Source organism: Typopeltis vanoorti, chromosome 1 (genome assembly GCF_054136105.1).
Source record: "Typopeltis vanoorti isolate ZY-2024b chromosome 1, IOZ_Tvanoo_1.0, whole genome shotgun sequence".
In the NCBI taxonomy this organism is placed as follows: domain Eukaryota; kingdom Metazoa; phylum Arthropoda; class Arachnida; order Uropygi; family Thelyphonidae; genus Typopeltis; species Typopeltis vanoorti.
In genome coordinates, this window is record NC_143549.1 from 110,296,686 (window position 1) to 110,316,137 (window position 19,452).

At 33.2% G+C, this 19,452-nt stretch overlaps 1 protein-coding gene across 3 annotated transcripts in view; it reads right to left on the minus strand.

Moving 5' to 3' along the window:
- LOC150110309 (dynein axonemal heavy chain 12-like) overlaps nt 1-19,452 on the minus strand; it is a 213,866-nt gene that overhangs the window by 119,950 nt on the left and 74,464 nt on the right. Inside the window, exon 2 of one of the 3 annotated variants that reach the window (XM_090392781.1) lies at nt 5,340-5,474. The exons of the other annotated variants lie outside the window; for them this stretch is intronic. Coding sequence (XP_090248907.1) covers nt 5,340-5,397 — 58 coding nt within the window. The 5' untranslated portion in view covers nt 5,398-5,474. The remainder of the gene's footprint in view (nt 1-5,339; nt 5,475-19,452) is intronic. 3 annotated transcript variants of the gene reach the window in all.

The following is a 19,452-nucleotide window of genomic DNA, read 5'->3' on the forward strand; positions in this document are numbered from 1 at the left end:
TCCAATGCTCATCCAATGATAAGAAACAGGTGTCTTGTGTGGAGAGTGGTAGGAGCATGGAATGCTCTGCTGGAGAAAGTGGTGAAAATGCAAAGAGTCAGTGAGTTTAAGGACTGTCAAAACTCCATCAAGTTACTGAGTAACAATAATAATTAACAGTATACTAACTACTTATAAAATTATAAACAATTATGTAATCATGATTATACTAATTTATCAGTCTTACTAAAATATTAATTCCTAATTACATAATTCTAATTATATTGCCTATCTATATGTCATTTATAGATTTAAAATAAAAAGCATAGGATAGCATTCACATTCATAAAGAAGGCCTTTGAAGAGTATTAAATGAACTCAGAATAGTTCATGAAATATTGCATGTTATCAAAATATCCGAGTCTGGAATATAAACTTTTGACATGGATAAATGGATGGTTGACAGACAGGTATCAAAAAGTGATATACAGTGGGTGTGAATCTGCCAGATTTAAGGCGACCAGTGGTATACCCCCCAGGGTTCACTTGGAACACTGTTCTTCAATTTATACATATTGGAAAAAGACTGCCAAGAGATCTTCAGCTATTTATTGATGATGCAAAGATTGATGGGGCAATCAGGAATGTTACTAATCCACACTTACAGAATGATCTGAATAGGTTGGAAATTTGGGCATATGAAAATGGTTATCAATTCAACATTAGTAAGTGTAAAGTTATGCAATTTGGCATGAGATTTCCAACAGCATATTATATTAGCAGGGTTATGCTACAAGAAGCAGAAAAGGCTAGGGATTTTGATGTAACGTTGGTAGGAATTTGAAGTTCAAATATCACACAGCAAAAATTGCAAATACAATGCAGAGGATAATTGCAATGTTGAAGCAAACCTTGATATGTAAGAATAAGGAAGCCATTTTGCCTCTTTACAAGAATACACCTGGACTACTTTGCACAGATTTGGTCTCCTGGCTTCCAAGGGGATAAAGAAGAATTAGAAAGATTATATCAGGATTATGGAATTTAGATTATGAGGAGAGAAAAAGAGAGAGATTGTGAATATGTGGACTACAGACTGGTTAACAGGAGAAATAGGGGTCATATCAGTGGTTCTTAAGATTTTAGTAGACGTGGCTCCCTAGTTTATAGTAACATAATAATAATAATAATTAAATTTTTGTAAAATAGTGGTTTTACTTTCTGATTATAACAACAAAAAAATTAGAAAACAGAAATCAACTTTACTTAAATATTATGTAAAAACTTCACTGTATTCATATTTAGGAAATCAAATAATGTTCTTTGTTTGCTCATTTTATAAGGGGGTATATTTATAAGAATAACATATCAGTATTACAGAAGTGAAACTTTTGAAGTAATTGCACTTAAGAAACATTTAATAACGTTCAGTTCTATGCATTTGTACCAGTATTGTTTAAAACTTCAGAGAATCACTTTATCACACGTCCAGTAGGCAGATGTCACGACTTACATTGTTGCAGCAGTGAAAAGCTGACTTGTGGCGCCATCAGAAAAGAAACTACTGCATAATTCAAAGTACTAATACAAAATGATACAAGTTTGAAATAAAGTATAAGGAGCAAAACATAATTATTTTAAGAGATTTCAAAATTTTAAAAACAAGAAACATTCTATAAATTTTCCGTGGCCCCCTAAGGGGCCATGACCCACCGGTTAAGAATCACTGGATCATATGGTGGGGAGAGAACATTGGGGCATCCATGGAAGTTAAGTTTGTTCATAGTTAAGAGCTAGATTTTTCTCTCACAAGGCAGTGAGTGAGTGGAACAGCTTGCCTATTGAAGTAGTGAGTGCATCTAGGGTGAACGAGTTTAAGAAAAGATATGACAAGTTGATTTGGGTTATGTAGAGTCTCCCTCAATGAGTTCTTGGCTCCCAGGAGGTCTCAAATAATAATATACAAAGCTACCTTTGTGTCCAAACTTGCCACTTCTCTAGCGATACCACACTTTTTAAATCTATCAAATCAGCCTCTGATATTCCTGGCATTTCTCCTATTTCTTCTTGAATATATGTAAAAATGTTTCTTGCCTTTTCCATTATTATTAATTGACTTAAGGGCATGTTTGATCATTCACAGAAATACAAAATTTTTTTTTTTTTCATTTCTTCTACAATATGGCTTATTCAATGAGTTACTTTTGTTGCTGAAAATTTTGAGGTTGTAGTTACAGAAGATCTCATTTTGTCTACATTTTTCATAATTTTTCTTATAATAGACTTTGCTAAGATTAAAGATGTACCTGACTTTCACTTGCTTCTAATTGACTTAACACTTGAAATTCTATATCTTTTTTTTTTATCTCTGATTTTTTGCTTTTATTTTTTCCAAACTTTATGGTTATATATATATATAAAAAAAATCAATTCAAACACTACTTATGTACTATTTGATAAATGACTGCATGTATTTCAACACCAAGTGCATCAAATTACAAAGGGAGCTGGTGCTTGAAGGTGAGTCAGGATACTGAAGTATTACCATTTTACCAAGCATGTGCAAAAGGGTGTCAAGCAGGGTGTCACTGCATTAGGATGTACAGATGATTTTTGCCTACTTGGAAAAAATTATGAAAACATTAGAATAAAATTCAGAAAACTGGTGCAGAAAAATTAGGATTTCAAAATAGTCAGAATAAAAATAAATATTTGAAAGTATATAGAAGCAATAACCAAGAGGAAAATGACCATTTTTGCTCCTGATAACCAGAAATTTAAAAAAGCAGCTTCCTTCTGGGAACAGTAATTACTCAAGATTAATAAAATGAGCATGAAATTACACCTAGAATATATGCATCAAATAGATCTTACTGTTCACTGCATCATTTATCTTCCAAAATTCTCTGCATTTCTCTTCAGAATTAAAATAAAAATATATATAAGACAATCAGCCGACCTACTATTGGAGCATTAACCTAGAGCATAACAGACCAAGATTTTCATTTTCATCTGCAGGTCTTTGAAAATCCTTAGAAAAATCTTTGAACTTATGACAGATAAAACACAACAGAAGAATGAAGATGACATAAGTAAGAACTGTGCCAACTTTGTGGATTCTATTAACTAATGGAATCAGTGATTGCAGACAGTCTGGACATGTTTAAAGAATCAGTGAGAAGGGAGAGAGAGAGAGAAAGAGAGAAGGGTTAAATAAGCATTTAAGATGAGACCTGATGGAAGATGATCCAAGGAGGATTATGGCAATGATAGGAGGATAACATCAGAAAGGATGGACTGGATTGGAAAAGGCCATACAGAAAAGAGTGGAAGACTATGGTACTTACAGAAAGGTTAAATAAGCTAGAAGAATTACATCATCATAGTGTTAATTACAGATATAGACTATATATTGGTCTGTTCCGGTCTCATTTATCCGTCTAATATCCTTTTTTGAGGTCTATCTGGCCTTCTCTTTCCAATTGGTATATATAAGAAGAAGAATTACACACTAATCATCCTTAGATCAAATAACATTATTTATTTAAACTATCCTACATTCATAAGTTTTTAATTTGTTTTTAAAGCTATCTCAACTGTAGCAATTCACAATCATCTCACGAAGATCATTCCAATATTTTCCATCCTAACAATAAAAACTATTACTGTTAACAATAATAATAATTATTATTATTGTACGAGCTCCTCCATGGAGTCCAAAGATTCATTGCGGGAGACCCAAACTATCCACACAATCTATCATACTTCCTTGAACCCATTAACAGACAAAGCACTCACAACTGACTCTGGCAACCCATTCCACTCATACACAACCTAAAGCAACCTTTAAGCAACTTAAATGTTTCTATCATATCCCCTTTTTTTCTCCTGTCGACCAACTTCTTCAATCCACACACCCTCAACCTATCTTCATAAGGAACATTCCACAGACTACTCACCATCTTGGTCCCTCATCTCTGAATCTTTTCCACTGCTTCAAGGTTCAATATTAGCTCTGGATATATTCATTAATTTTGCCTAGTTCAGCCAAGTGCAGTAGAATTCTGCTATGAAAATCATATATTTATGAATTATTTGTAAACTAATTCTCCTCCTCCCCTGTTAAGGTCATCAAATTACAGATAATCAACCAAATCTCACAACTATCATGATGCAATTCCTCTAAATGCTCAATGAGTCTTCTTTAATTATCTTCACTTCTTTCAGCATCCATTAAAAATTTCAGTGATCACAGCTGCAATCCAATGCTGGTCTGACCAGCAACTTATGTAAGAGTATTATAAGTTCTTTCCTCCTACTATCGAGGCTTCTTTTAATTAAACCAACAATCTTCTGAGCTTTACTAGTTGTATCAATATAATTCCTTAATTTAAATTGGCAACAAATAAAACACCTAAATTTGGTTATCACTCTTTCCAAAATCCTTCGATTCAATTTGTATCTATTGAAAACTTCCCAATTCCCACTTCCTTGCCCACTTTTCCTAATTTTAAGGTGATGTTAGAGAGAGAGAAATGAGAACATCAACACAATTAACTACTTGATCCAGTTTTGGGACATGTAAGCAAAGCTTCTTTTTGAAGATAAGACATGAACCATCTGACATTTATAATTTGGCACAAAAAAAAAAGAGAGCTTGGCTCACTTTCATTTAATAAACTATCTCCATGAGTTGTTATATGAATATTTCTGTATATATTTCCCTATTCATACATGAATATATGATGATCTAGTTTTACATAATCAGCAAGGAGAAAGATTTTGCTTAATATTTGAACATGAATTGTTAACAGCTACTTAAACCAAATCCTGGAGCACTTTGCTTGTAACCACCTGACTCCTAGAAGTCTATCTCCAACAATTTTTTTCATCTATCTATATGTTAAATAATTTTAAATCCAACTCTCTAATTAATCATCAATACCCATTTGGTGCATTTTAATCAGCAAGCTCCCATAAGGAACACTATTAAAGTACTGCCGAAACGTAAATAAACCACATTATAGCCATTACCATATATTTCTCTCGTGACCACTTCATAAAAATTTAGCAGACTTGTAAAAATCAATTAATAATAACAAAACCATGCTGTGCCTTGCTCAATAAATGATACCTAATATTGTTCTGGATATGAATCATAATTAACTTTTCGTTCTTTGTTAACAACAATAACAAATAAGACTAATTGGCCTAAAATTGTTTTATATGCAACTCTCTTATTGAACTGACAATCCTTGCAAATTTCCAATTAGAAGATGCCTCATTAAAAATAATCAGAAGTATTTTAATTAACCTCAACATACATTTAAGCACTACTAATGGCAATATATCATCTTTACCTCCAGCCTTATCAGGTGCCAAATGTTTTAAAATATCAGCAAGTTCCTTCTCCTGCATTAAATCATTAGGTACATCATGGAGTTCTCAACCTGTATTATCCCTTCTTCAATCTTACTTGTCAACCATGAGAGCTTCTGTGAGGAAAGGATATGTTTATCAATGCTTGTAACTCACTATGAGTTACATACATCAATAACAGCATTAATATTTAATACAATATTCTAAATAACAAAATAATGATAGATAACTTATGTATTTTTTTCTTCATATCTTACTTTATCTATTTATTTAGCAAATCAACTGACAGTTTTTCAATTCTGTTCATGAGAAATTAACAATTTTGATTTAATGAAGTTCAGAAAATAATTATTAATTTTGCTAGTACCTACATGAAATCAGATATTTTCATGAGAGCCCATTCCCAAGGCAGAAATATTAATCATTTGAAAAGAAAATTTTTTCTTCTCTCTCTCTCTCAGTGATTAAAAGCATGACAGTAAGTGTTTCTTTTTGGTCTTAAACTGTTGATGATTTGTCTGCCTTCTGCAGAAAGATTAGTAGTAGAATTTAATTTGGAGTTTCAAGTATTTTAGTTTCATTAACTAAATTTCTAGCTCTCTGACAGAAAATATTCGAATGTGTTCATAGAGTTTGAAAAATAAATCGCACAGAAGTGAAATCTTAATAAGTAAAAAATTTTTAAGAAGATGATGTTATGAAAGGTAATAAGGATGAAGTCAGTTATGAAAATTATAAGGCACAGGCCAGAAGAGTTACAACTATTGTGCAGAAAGTTAAATATAAGTGTGAAAAGAAACTTGATCCACAAGCACAAGACAAGGCAAAAGAAATCTATCATTATGTTGCAAGTAAAATTTTGAAAGAATGAATAGGAAAGAACTTTCCTGACTGCTGATGGTATGCAGATGGAAGATGTAGAAGAGACTAATGAGTGTTCATTTAACTAAAGTTATAAACCTGGTGTACTCAATACAGAGATCAATACTACCTCTATGCTGGAAGAAACAACTCGGAGCTGTTGCATATTAAGTCACCACAACCCATCTCTAGGGTGGTAATGATGATTTTGGAAAAGTTGGTAAGAGACTGCATACACAAATGGTTGACAGAGAATCTACAGTTTGCAATGGGTTTACTAAGGAGAGGTCATGTTTGAGCAACTTAATCACATTCTATAATAATGATGTTATTATAGAATGTGATTATATAATAACATTTAATAATGTTGCTACCATTTAGTTAGACAAGGGAATGGATAAACCATGACACTTTTGCATTTTGTTAAGGCTTTTGATGGAATACAGCATGGAAAACTTGCATAAATTGGAGAATATGGAAATGGATTATAAAATATTGGCATGGATAAGAGGTTGGCTGACTGACAGATATCAAAAAGTCATATATGGTGGATCTGAGTCTGCAAGGTTTAAGGTTACCAGTGGTGTACCTAAGTGATCAGAATTCTTGGTTCATTGTTATTCAATCTTTACATTAATGACACTGAGAAGGATGTGACAAGAAGCATACAGCTATTTGCTGATGATGCAAAGATAAGGTTAATCAGGAATGCAAATAATTTGAATAACCTTGAATTGTGACAGCATGATAATGGCTGTCAACTTAGCATTAATAAATATAAAATAATGCCCTTTGGTATAATGAGATATATAATGGCAGATTTATACTGGTCGGATTATGCACGAAGAAAGTGATGAGGACAGGAATCTTAGAATTTTAGTAGATAGAAAGTTGAAGTTCATAGGCCATATAGCAAAAAATTGCAAATACAATGTAGAGATAACTGCAATGCTGAAACAAAATGACTTCCTTACCCTGATATGTAGGGGTAAGGAAGTCCTTTTGCTTCTTTACAAGGCTTTGATGTGACCTCATTTGGATTCCTGTGTGCAGATCTGGTCTCCTTGTTTTGGCAGTGATGCAGATACAGTGGAGAGGGTAGAAAAGCAAGTGTTAAAGATGATATTGGAACTGTGTAATGCGGATTGTGAAGAAAGATTGAGAATTTGTGAACTGCACACACACACACACACACACACACACACACACTAGCAAACAGGAGAAAGAGTGAGTGATATGATAGACCTACAAACTTCTGAAAGGGTCAGAATACTAAGAGATGGAATTCTTCGTTTTATAAAGGATAGGGAGAGAATGAGAAGGTACTCATAAAAGTTGAGAATGAATGCAATCAAGTAAGAGACAAGAGCTAGATATGCTCTAAGTGTGGTCGGAATGGCTTACCATTGTAGGTGGTGAGTCAGATCATGTGAATGAATTCAAGAGAAAGTATGACAGGTGGTGCAATAAGTAGCCTCCCTTGACAAGTCCTTGGCTTCCTGGAGGACTGGTGGACCATGACGATATGATTGAGATATGGGTTGGTGAAGGATTATACCAGATTAATACACAAGAAATTTTAGTAGAAAATAAGCGCCATCCATAGAAGCTGTATAAGGAGTATATGAATAGATGGAAAGGGAGTGAGAGCAGAGAACTGCTCTCACTCCCTTTCCATCAAAAGTGGAGGTAAATGGAATGAACCAGCTCAGAGAGAGAGAGAGTAGCGATTCCATAACATACAAGTTTAAGGAATGATATTTCATTGATATGTTTAATAGTGAGGACCTATCATGACAATCTTTTGGCTCCATGGGTGTCTTGACGATGATGATAATAATAGTGATATTTGTTTCATTAAGCAAATATTAAACACCTCCTCTAAGTGAGAAAAATATTTCAATCGTACATGCAGGATCCACTAAGATAACTTCTGATCTTGCTTGTCTTATGCATAAAACAAACAGGATCAGATTAAACTTCACCTAGAATTAATAAAGCTAACTTTAAAATCCCTGATTAATGCTCTGGTTAATAACTTAGCATTTCTCATTTCCCAAAATTCCCAAAGGTGTCCATTATATTTGTTTTGTTCATCCATCTGTCAGTCCTGAGACTCTGGCTGGATAGATTTGATTGAGAGTTGGACGTGAAATCCTTACAAAATTTGATGAACAAATCCAGTTTTTGCTTTTTTCAATCAAATCAATTTAGAAGTATTAAGAGGCAAACCATCAAAATTTTATACTGCAATAATTGATGTGGATGGATGAAATTGAATAAAATTTTTCATTTAGGATGTATATAATACTATATCCATGAGGTTTGTTTTTGGTTTCAGTTAGATCATTTTTATTTGCATAAAATGATTTCAACAGATAATTTATAATTTTCTGACAACTGATGGATGAAATTTAATAAAAATCTGGTAAAATTTAGTATCGCTATTAAAACTGTGAAATAGTCTCAATTTTGGTAAAATAACATGATCTGAATTGTGATTAAATATCATATCATCTGCAATGAAAAAATTAAGCAAAATGTAATTAATATGTAAAGTACATAAAACAAAAACAAGTTGATGTCATAAAATGCACTATAAATTTTTTTACAAAATCCAATAGTAAAATCAAAAGTTAATGAAAATGTTTCAGAACTGCTGTTTACACAGTTGCAAAATGAACCCTCTCAGTAAAATAAACTACAAGCAGCTATCACAACATCTGCTAAAAACCATATCAATAAACATGAAGAAAGAAAGGAAAAAAACTATGGATAACACAAGAAGTAATCGACCTTATCAATGAAAGAAGAACATGGAAAAGAGGAGCAAATGAAGAAGAAAGATTAAGATATAAAACATTGGATAAAAGAATCAAACAGTTATGCAGGAGATTGAAAGAAAAACTGCATAAATAGGTGGTGCACTGAGATAGAAGACTTACAAAACAAGAACAAAACCAGAGAAGCATTCCTGAAAGTGAAGGAACTTAATGGAAAGGCAAAACGTACGCAGGCTAACAACATCAAGGACAAAGATGGGAACATAATCATTGATAAGGAAAAGATAAATGGAACATGGGTTATCAGATCTCTGTGCTGATGATGATAATGGTAACATGATTGATGATTCATGCCTTAAGTGAGAAAGAAAGAGATACAACACATAATTAAGAATCTTCCTAATAATAAATCCCCTGGATGTGATAATATCCCAGCTGAGCTGCTGAAAGCTATGACTGGCTATAATAACACCAAATAGGTGGAATCCATTCAAAACATCTATAAAACAATAGAATTACCTGAAATTTTTATAACATCTATCTGCATACCAATTTCAATTAAAAATAATGCATAAAATTGCGAGGATTACAGAAAACTGTGAGCCTAATACCCCATACATCTAAAATTATTTTAACCATTGTTAACAAAGAAATAGAAAGAACCTTAATTGGTGAATTGAGTGAACAACAGAAAGGCTTCAGAAGAGGAATGGAAACTATTGATGCTATCCTGGAACTAAAAATACTAATAGAAAGATCACTTGAAAGAAACAGGAACATATACATATGCTTCACAGACTTTCAGAAGATTTTGACCAGATAAAACATAATAAAATGTTCAATATATTAGATAAATTAGACATAGATCATGTACTTAAGATTACAAAAATGATTTACACCAAACAGAAAATGCAACTATTTAACTCAGACTTCTGAAGTGAAAATAAAAAGAAGTTAGACAAGGTCGTATCCTTTCACCAAATTTATTCAATATCTATAGTAAAACGGTGAAAAAGACTGAAAAACAAAGAAATAGGAATTAGTACCAATGGTATAAAATACAACAATCTTAGATATGCTTATGATACCATTCTAATAGCAGAAAACAGAAACAAATTAATCAAATTACTGCAGCGACTAATTGAAGAAGGTAAAGAATTTGGATTAGATATAAATGCAAAAAAAAAAAGACCAAATTTATGAAAATCTCAAAAGAAAACAGATCTGAGCCAGAAATATTCATAAACAATATGAAAATTGAACATACAACAGAATACAAATATTTAGGCACCTACTTTACTGCAGATGGAAAGCAAGATAAAGAAATAAAAATAAGAACAGCCATAGCTAAAGATGCCTTCTGGAAAAATAAAGATCTGCTCAGTTCTGTGGGTATTGAGACAAAGAAAAGAATGATAAGAACATTAGTGTGGCCAGTTTTCACACATGGAAGTGAGACCTGGGTATTCAAGAAGAGAGTAAGACAACAGATAATGGCCTTTGAAATCTGGTGCTATAGGAGAGCTCTGAAAATCTCATGGACAGAACATGTAACAAATACTGATGTCCCAGAGAATGAGAACACAGAGATCTTTGTTACAAGAGATCCAGAGAAAGATGAGACTGGCAGGACATGCACTGAGAGGTTCAGCAGGACAGAGAACAAATGGGAGTTGTGGCAAGCTCTGCACTTGTCAGGAGAAGACTCATTTGACAGGGACTGATAACCGAACACCCTAAAAAGAAGCCCTTGTCAACTGAAAAAATGAGATTGGCTCAGTTAAATTGGTGTAAAGAGTGTACCAAATGGACCCCTGATCAGTGGAAAAGAATAATTTTTTCATGGTGTTAGTCACTTGCATTTCACAAAAGGTGTTCAGTGAATGCACAAGTATACCAGAAAATTTTAGAACTGCTGCCAACTATCAGAGACCACTATCAGAGATTGAATGTGTTATTTACATATTCAAATCGCACTACAGATGATTTCTGATGCAATCTTTGATTTCAAATGTAGAAGAAGCTGATAGCTCTTATGCATTAGCAAAGATCTGTATCGATTTTGGATGCTGTGAATTGGATCGAGTTGATAGTGAAGAAAATTAAAGCAGAAACAGTAAAAAAGTGTTTTGCTAAAGCTGGGTTTGGGGAAAGTGATGTGGCAGATAATTTGGAGGAGGCGAGTGAAAACATTGCTGCAATATCCAATCTCTGCCGAGGAAAAGTTCCCTGTGATACAGAGAACTTTGTTCGGAGTGATGACCATCTAGCCACACATTACAGCTTTGCATCTCATACAGCTCTACTAGCGGTAAGAAATACACAAAACAAAGATGTGGAGGATGAAGTTGGAGGAGAAGAAACAGCTGGAGAACAGGATATTACAAAAATTCGTACACATGAACAGGCTCTTCATTGCATCAGTGAAGTAATGCAGTTTGCAATTGATTCAAACTCTTCCACCTTCTTGAAATACTGTATAGAGTTAAAGACTGCATTCAAAAAGACATGATCACAAAAAAATGGAAACAAGTTTCTTTGTTGGATCTGTGGAAGAAATCTCACTGAGTTGTATATTGGAAAAGTGTAATGTGCAGTGTAATAGAGCATTAATACTTTAATAATGTGTTAATATTATTACTACTATTATTTTAATAACATAGGTCTACAAGTATCACCTACTTACAAGAGCCAGTGCTGCTGATTTTCACTCATAAACAATATGTACATGTAATACGATTTTAATGGATTTTAATTTTTTTTTTGCAATTTTGTATAATGCGGAAACTTGGCTAATGTGGAAAATATATTTGATTCAAATTCAAATTGTGATTCCGCTTTGAACAAGTTTTACTGTATTACCTTCTTCATTATTTGTGACAATTGTGTTATTATTCCTTTTCAAATAGGCATTCAAATTTAATTATCAAAATAACATGGTTGCAGCAGATGCAGTTTCTATGAACATGGGATAGAACAAAAGAAAAAACTGAGTCTTTCATTAAAAATTCAGCAGATTTCAAGAATAAAATTTCAGAATTATCCTTACAACCCACAGATCTAAGTTTTGATGTGTTTCACTCTTCACAAACATCCCTATGGTTGATACAATTGAATTCCTAACATAACAATTTTCCTCCTGATATTGCAAAATTATTTGATTTTGTCATTAATTCAGGATTTCAGTTGTCAAAACAAACATGCTTTACTTGTACAAGCAGATAAAAGGAACAGCTGTGGAATCTCTCATTTCCCCTACTCTAGCTAAGTATTTCATGAAATGTTTTGAACAACATATTCCAATTTTTTTTTTTTTTTTTGCATAAGTCTATTTGGTACAGATATGTCGATGATGTTTTTACTGTATGGAATGCTTCTTTGTTTAATCTTTGTGAATTTGAGAAAATTAATTCAGTAAACCCAAGAATCAAATTTACACTATAAGTAGACGATAACTGTCTTCCTTTTCTGAACATTCTCATTCTACATCAACCTACTTGCGGTCTACAGTTCTCTGTATACAGAAAACCAACTCAAATAGGCAAACACATTAATGCTGCAAGGGTAGTCTGAAAAGTTCTCAGCCTAACAATGACAAAACGAATTTATAATTTCAAAATTATTTTTAATTTTCCAACATAATCTTCCTTAAGACTAATACATTTATTCCAGCGATGCTCCAGTGCCATTATTACATCCCTGTAGTGGTTCCCAGTAAGATCTGCAAAATACCCGTCTACAGCTGCAATCACCTCTTGATTCGAACAAAAAGGCTGACACCGAGGAAGGGTTTTAGTTTTGGATAGAAGAGATAGAAGTCACAGGGAGCAAATCTGGGGAATAGGGTGGATGTTCCAACAATTCACAGTGCAGATGCCTTAATTTTCTCATTGCCAAAACTGCTTTGTGGGTAGGTGCATTGTCCTGATGAAAGATGATTTTTTCTTCTGCAAATTGGGTCTTTTCTCACGTCTAGTCTGGTTAAAAGATCGGAATAATATTCCCTGGTTATTGTTTTACCCTTTTCAAGATAATTAATAAAAAAAATGCCTTTAGAATCCCAAAACAATGATGTCATGACCTTTCCTGCTGATAGAGCTGACTGTCTTCTTTCGCACTGAACAACCGGCTTCTGTCCACTGATTTGACTGCTGTTTGGATTCTGGTGTAATGGTGAATCCAAGTCTCATCCATAGTAATAAATCGACACAAAAAAATCAGTTTTATTCGTGTTAAAACACTCCAAGCACTGTTTATAGATTTTCATGCGAGTGTGTTTTTGATCTTTCATTTTTTATTTCAAGGTTTTTCATTTGCAATTCTTCATGCAAAATATATCCTACACATTCTTTTGAAATGCCTATATTCTCAGCAATTTCATGCAGTTTGACTCGCCGGTCATCCAATACCATATTGTGCACTCGATCAATGATTTCTGGTGTTGTTACTTTTTGGATGGCCTTCAAGTGGATCATCTTCAAGGCTGGTACGGCCACGTTTAAACTCTGCAGCCCATTTCTTAAATGTCGAAAACAAAGGAGAAGAGTGCCCATAAACTTTTATGAACTTTGAATGAATTTTGTTTGGCATTAAACTTCTTTTACAAAGAATTTTATAAATACCACATGATACTCAATTTTATCCATTTCAAGGGATACAGACAACACTTTTGCTTTAGATAGCTGTATATAACAAACTACTTGATAGAATGACTTGCAATTTCACATGGATGCTTATTACAGATGTACCGACTTAGAAAAAAAAATCATGGTGATAGTGTTGCCATCTATAGTCAAGGCTGAGAACTTTTCAGACCACCCTTGTACTTCACATGATGCTACTTAACCCCTGTCAGAAATACAGTGTAGTTAATCTTTAGTTGACAGAACTCATAAAATTTGTTCGATGATCCTCTTAAAAAAAATGAACTGTCTATCAAAAGCTATCTGATGGTTATTTATAATGCAAAAACTATCAATAAAATAATTAATAATTATGGCATTCATCTTAATCCTTCTCAAGAAGAAGTTTCTATAATTTTTCTTCTATATGTTAAAGGACTATCAAAAAAAAAATAGCAAGACTTCTTCACCAGATTGATCTAGAAGCCTCTTTCCATCTAGTTCATAAACTAAATACCTCCCCTGTCTCTCTACAATATTCCTCCTCTCTCTCTTACCTAGAGTCTACAGAATCCCTTATTCTTGCAGCCTGTGTTATCATTGACAGGAATGGTCATTCCACCCAAATGTGTCTTGGAGAATATCAATATACACATATCACTTCCCAAAGTAGTACCACTTTGGTGAAGAAAGAAAAGTCTCAATAAGGTTTCCCTAAGTAGAGAAACACTATCATGTACAGAGTGTTGTACAATGTACAGAGTACATGTATGATGTACAGTGTTAGAGAAAACTATCATTTTCTCTAACACTCTGTACATCATTACTCTCATAATTATTTATAAGTGCGATGATGTCCTAATTTAATGTACACATCTAAAAATCATCCTAATTATCAACATACTGCACATTATTTCTTCTACAGACCATTCACTGAATTATTTGCAATCACAGCTCTCCACTTTGACTTCCTCACCATATTGTGGCAACATGCTCGCAATTTTGATGCTTAGGCTCTTGTTTGTCCCATTCAACTCTTTCAAATCATCTTACATACCAATCTCCCTTTAAGTCATTCATTCTGACCAAGACAACAAATATATACCTTGGTTATGTCAGGAATCTTTGCTTTTGGAGACATACGCTCGACCTTGAAATTTCCAACATTGTAGCGAACTCTTTTTCTACTGCTTTCATACACACTTTTACCCTCTTTCACACTGCTTTCATCTTCTTGCACATCACTTTAATTCCCTGCATTCTCCTCCTAACACGTGGAACCAACTGCTATGCCCTCTCATTTGCTCTCTGTCAAAATCTGTCACTTGCAACTCACAATTCTTAATCTTCCTGCTTAATATACACTTCTGACATTCTCACACCATCATTTTTTCCCCCACAAACTATCCACAATCTCCACACACACAGACATGAATTCCACATATACAAGACCACAGTTTTTCATATCAACTTCAAAGGAATTACAGTCACCCCAGTTATATCACACACACCCTATCAATATAATGTTTATAAAATAAATTCTTAGCACTGCCCACAATTAATTGTAAACACAATGTGGCTAATTATAAATTTAAAACAGCATCTTTTTGGCAGCAGCAGAAAGCTGATATAGTTAAAGCATGTGATGATTTTTTTAATCCAATCCAATTTTAATCCAATATTGAATAGGTAGAGGAATCAAATCAGAAAGTAAAGTTGCTAACTTAATTTTATAATCATTATAATCATGCGAATTGTTGCATTTTCTTTATTAACTTTCAATAATAATAATAAATAATATCATCTTTGTCTTATGGTAATAGAGATTTCCCTGGATTCCAACCTATTGGCTAAAATTAAGTTTATTGACTAATTATAATTTATGATACTGAAAGATACTAATCTGACATACCTGAGTATTTCTGAAGGTGAGGACACAATTTTCAGTATGAAACTTATAGCTGAGCCAAAAATATGAGATTGGAAATAATGTTGAAGATGTAGAACCAATAAATAAGCACAGAAATATAACAAATAGCAGAAATAAAACATTAATAAACCTATTAATATAGGCAGTGAATAACAACAACAAAAAAAAAAAAATTAAAAATTTAAAAATTAGGAATTAAAAATTAAACAACTAAAAGCCTGTAATATATAAAAAGCCAGCAACATGAATGATGATGGGCTGGTCATTTTATTGGATTTGTCATTAGATTTTAGAGGGATAAAACTAGCTATGAGCTTGCCACATGGTTCATGAAATAATGAAGTATTAAGTGGAATTTGAATGGTTTGAGAGTAAGGGAGTGTCATTTTTCCTGTTTAATTGCCATGAGGATGAGATTATATATATGTCTATATGTGTTTATTATGTAATAGTCTTATAGCTAGAGAAAAGCAAAATATCTTTCATTTTCTTGGAAATCAGTAATGGTGAGCTTTTCAATTTCAGGGACATACTAACTGTACTTCACATAATGATATTTTAGTAGTGGGATTTTGTTTGATATAGCTAGTGTGCTTTGCATTTTTTTCTTTGTGGTAGAATGTAAACAGTCTGCTTTAGGAATACAGCAACTCGGTAAAGTTCAATTAAATTAAATTTAATTAGTGGATCTGGTGTAAGCAGGTTTAATTAGTGCATCTGGATTGACACTTAAATTTGAAAACATTATGCCATAGTAATATGGCAGTTGGAATTGTGGTTTTATGTTTTAGTAAGATTTTTAGTTTATTAATGGTGGTGAAGACAATTTTGCAATTAGAATATTGAAGATGGATTTGATAGCCTTGCAGATATTATATGAATACAGTATATGGAAAGTTAAAGACTATAAGTTCCTAATATACTGTTTTGGGAAGGGAGCATATAATTTTAAACCAAAATTGTAAGGATGGATGATGATGTGAATCTTTGAGTCAAAATCCTTCCTCCTAAAGCAAGAGCTATTTGTACTAGTGATGCAACTCTCACAAAAGAATTCAACTACTTTCACTAAACTTTTTTTGGCCAATGGCTGCAGCTCCTCCTAAACAAATAAAATACTACATGCCTCCCATTCCATCTCCCTCTTTGAACACAAGACACCACTATTCTAATTCTATATATCTGAGACACATCTGAAAAGATAGTTAAGTACTAAAAAAATATAATCTTCACACTACACTTAACCAACAACCCTGATCCACTCACAAAAGGACAAACTTCTCCTCCATCATATCCTGGAATGTAGAAAGTGCTCTGTGACTGGAACATTGATTACCATGGGCAGATAGGAAGATTGGCAGACTTGGACTCCTCTTCACACAGGATAAGATAGAAGAAACCACCATCATCAATTTCCTGATATGTACTCTCAATAGGTGTTCAGGCTGTTATGAGAGCATTCCATGATTAAGTTTACATTATTATTAATATCCTATCAACAATTTTCCTTCAGATTAGTCTATTACTTGTCAGCACCGTAATACTGTTGTTCGTGCTTCTAAGGCATTCATGTCTGAATCAATCGACCTAATCCTTGGTCGTCTTCCTTCTCATTCTTGCCATCAAACACCTTTTTAGTTAAGCTTTTCTCATCCATTCTCTTTAAGTGGCCTTAGATTAGCTCAGCTCATACATTCTTGAATACTAACAATATCAAGTTCCTTGCTAATGTCCTCATTTTTAATATGGTTCTGCCATCTGTTCAAGTTCCTAATTTTTCTCAGAACTCTTATATCTGTGATCTCGAATCCTTTATGAAGTGCTCTAACCCAACTCTTAGATCAATAATTTAAAGCTGGTTTAAATTATTGATCTGAATGATAATTTGAACACTGTCTTGTATGCTGTTAGTTTAGTGTTTTGCCTAATTTCTGTTTTATTCCATAAAGATTTATTCAGCTGGGTCCCCACCATACCCACTTTGCTTATCCTACTTTCTATTTCCAAATTTAATTTGCCATCTTCACTAAAAACTGTACTTAAACAGCTGAAATATTTTACTTGTTCTATAGGTTCTTCATTTAGAATACAGCTGAAGTTTTCTATGCTCCTGCCTATTCTCATATTTTGGTCGTTTTATTATTGATTTTCATATCAAATTTGTTACAGCTGTTATGAAATTTTATTAGAGAATCCTGGTGACTTGCACTGGATTTGTTCAGAAGTACAAAAAACAAAGCAAAGAGCTACGTTTGGCATCTCCAATTCTAATATCAGGGCTAATACCACTTTCCTTCATAATACAATCCACATAAATGATGAATAAGAGTTGAGATAATGTCCATCTTTGTCTTACCCCTGATTTTAAAAACCATTTTCCTGTCTTTCCTTCAATATAACTCAAAAACACATTATGTATTGCTTTGTATAATATTCCATTTACTCCACATAACTATAGTGTTTTGAAAAGCTTTTTCTCTAGGCACCTTGTTGTATGCCTTTTCTAGATGTACAACATGGAAGTAAAGATCCTTGTCGTATTCCCATGATTTCTCAACTATTTGGCTTAAAGTGAAAATCTGATCTTGATATTCTCTATTTGGCCTGTATCCAGCTTGTTCTTTTCCACAGTTTTTCTCAGTCTACTTTTCAGGGGATGCTTGCATAAATCTTACCTAGAACACTTAGTAGACAAATTCCTCTGGAATTCTCTCATTCAGCCTTTACTCCCTTTTTTTCTAACAAAGAATTATGCAGTGTAGCCACTGCAAAACTTTTATACCTCTATACTTAAGCATTTCTGGAAATATCGTCTACTCCAGCTGCCTTTCTACATTTCAAGTTTTTAATGGATTTTCTACCTCAAGTATTGATTTTTTATGTTTTATGCTTCTCCCATCCATGAAAAGTTATTTGCAAACCTATAGCACATTTTCATTTTTATTTAATTTTTATTTTTTTAGACAGGTATGGAAATCCTGCTCCAGAGACCAAAAATGGAACTTTAAGTCACTTCAGAACTCCAAGAAGCAAGGTAGTGGTCCCACACCAGGTGATGAAATTCATCTCACCTTTATCCCCCCCCTTTTTTTTTAATAGATGGGAACTATGAGAGCTCTTCTCCAATATCTGGAATTCGACCTTCTGACCAGCCTCCCCCCCCCCCTTGAATTATGTCTAAGTAGCCACTGCAAACCTTTTTTAACATTTTTTTTATAGCTTTTATATTGTATGATATGTACTCCTATTTGCATTCCTCTTGAAAATTTTATATTACTGTTCTGTTACTGCTTGTTTCATTTAATAGTTTTTCAAAGTAATTACTCCAGATATCGAGGATTATAAGGATTACATTCAGTTTTCATTTCACCTTTATCACCCTTGATTCCTTTTACAGTACTCTTTCCTCAATTTCTAAGCTTTATCAATAGTGTCCAGAACATTTTGCCACCTAAATGATATTTTATATTCTTACTGATGCTTTCCCATGACTTTTGTTTGGCTACTTTGGTTACATACAGCTTAGGTCTCTTGCATTTTTATCTGTATTCTTTTAGGGCATCTGCCAACTTAACTGCTAGAAATTTTGGCATGATTTCTTCTTTTCTAAAACTGCTTCTTTACTTCTTGTGTCTACTATGGGATTCTTATTTTTTTATCCTTGCAGACAATTTCACCAAATATCCTAGTTGAATCAATAAAACTTTTCTTCAGAGTTTGCCACTGAGACTCCAAGGTTTGGTTCTTGTATTCATACAAGATTTGATTCTCTGTTTCAATGTTTCCTGAATAATGTTTGTAGACTTGAGTCTACAGTTTACTTGTAAAAGCTGCTCAACAACAAACTGCTTAATTAAAAAAAAAAAACACTTTCTCACATACTGTTCTTTTCTATGTG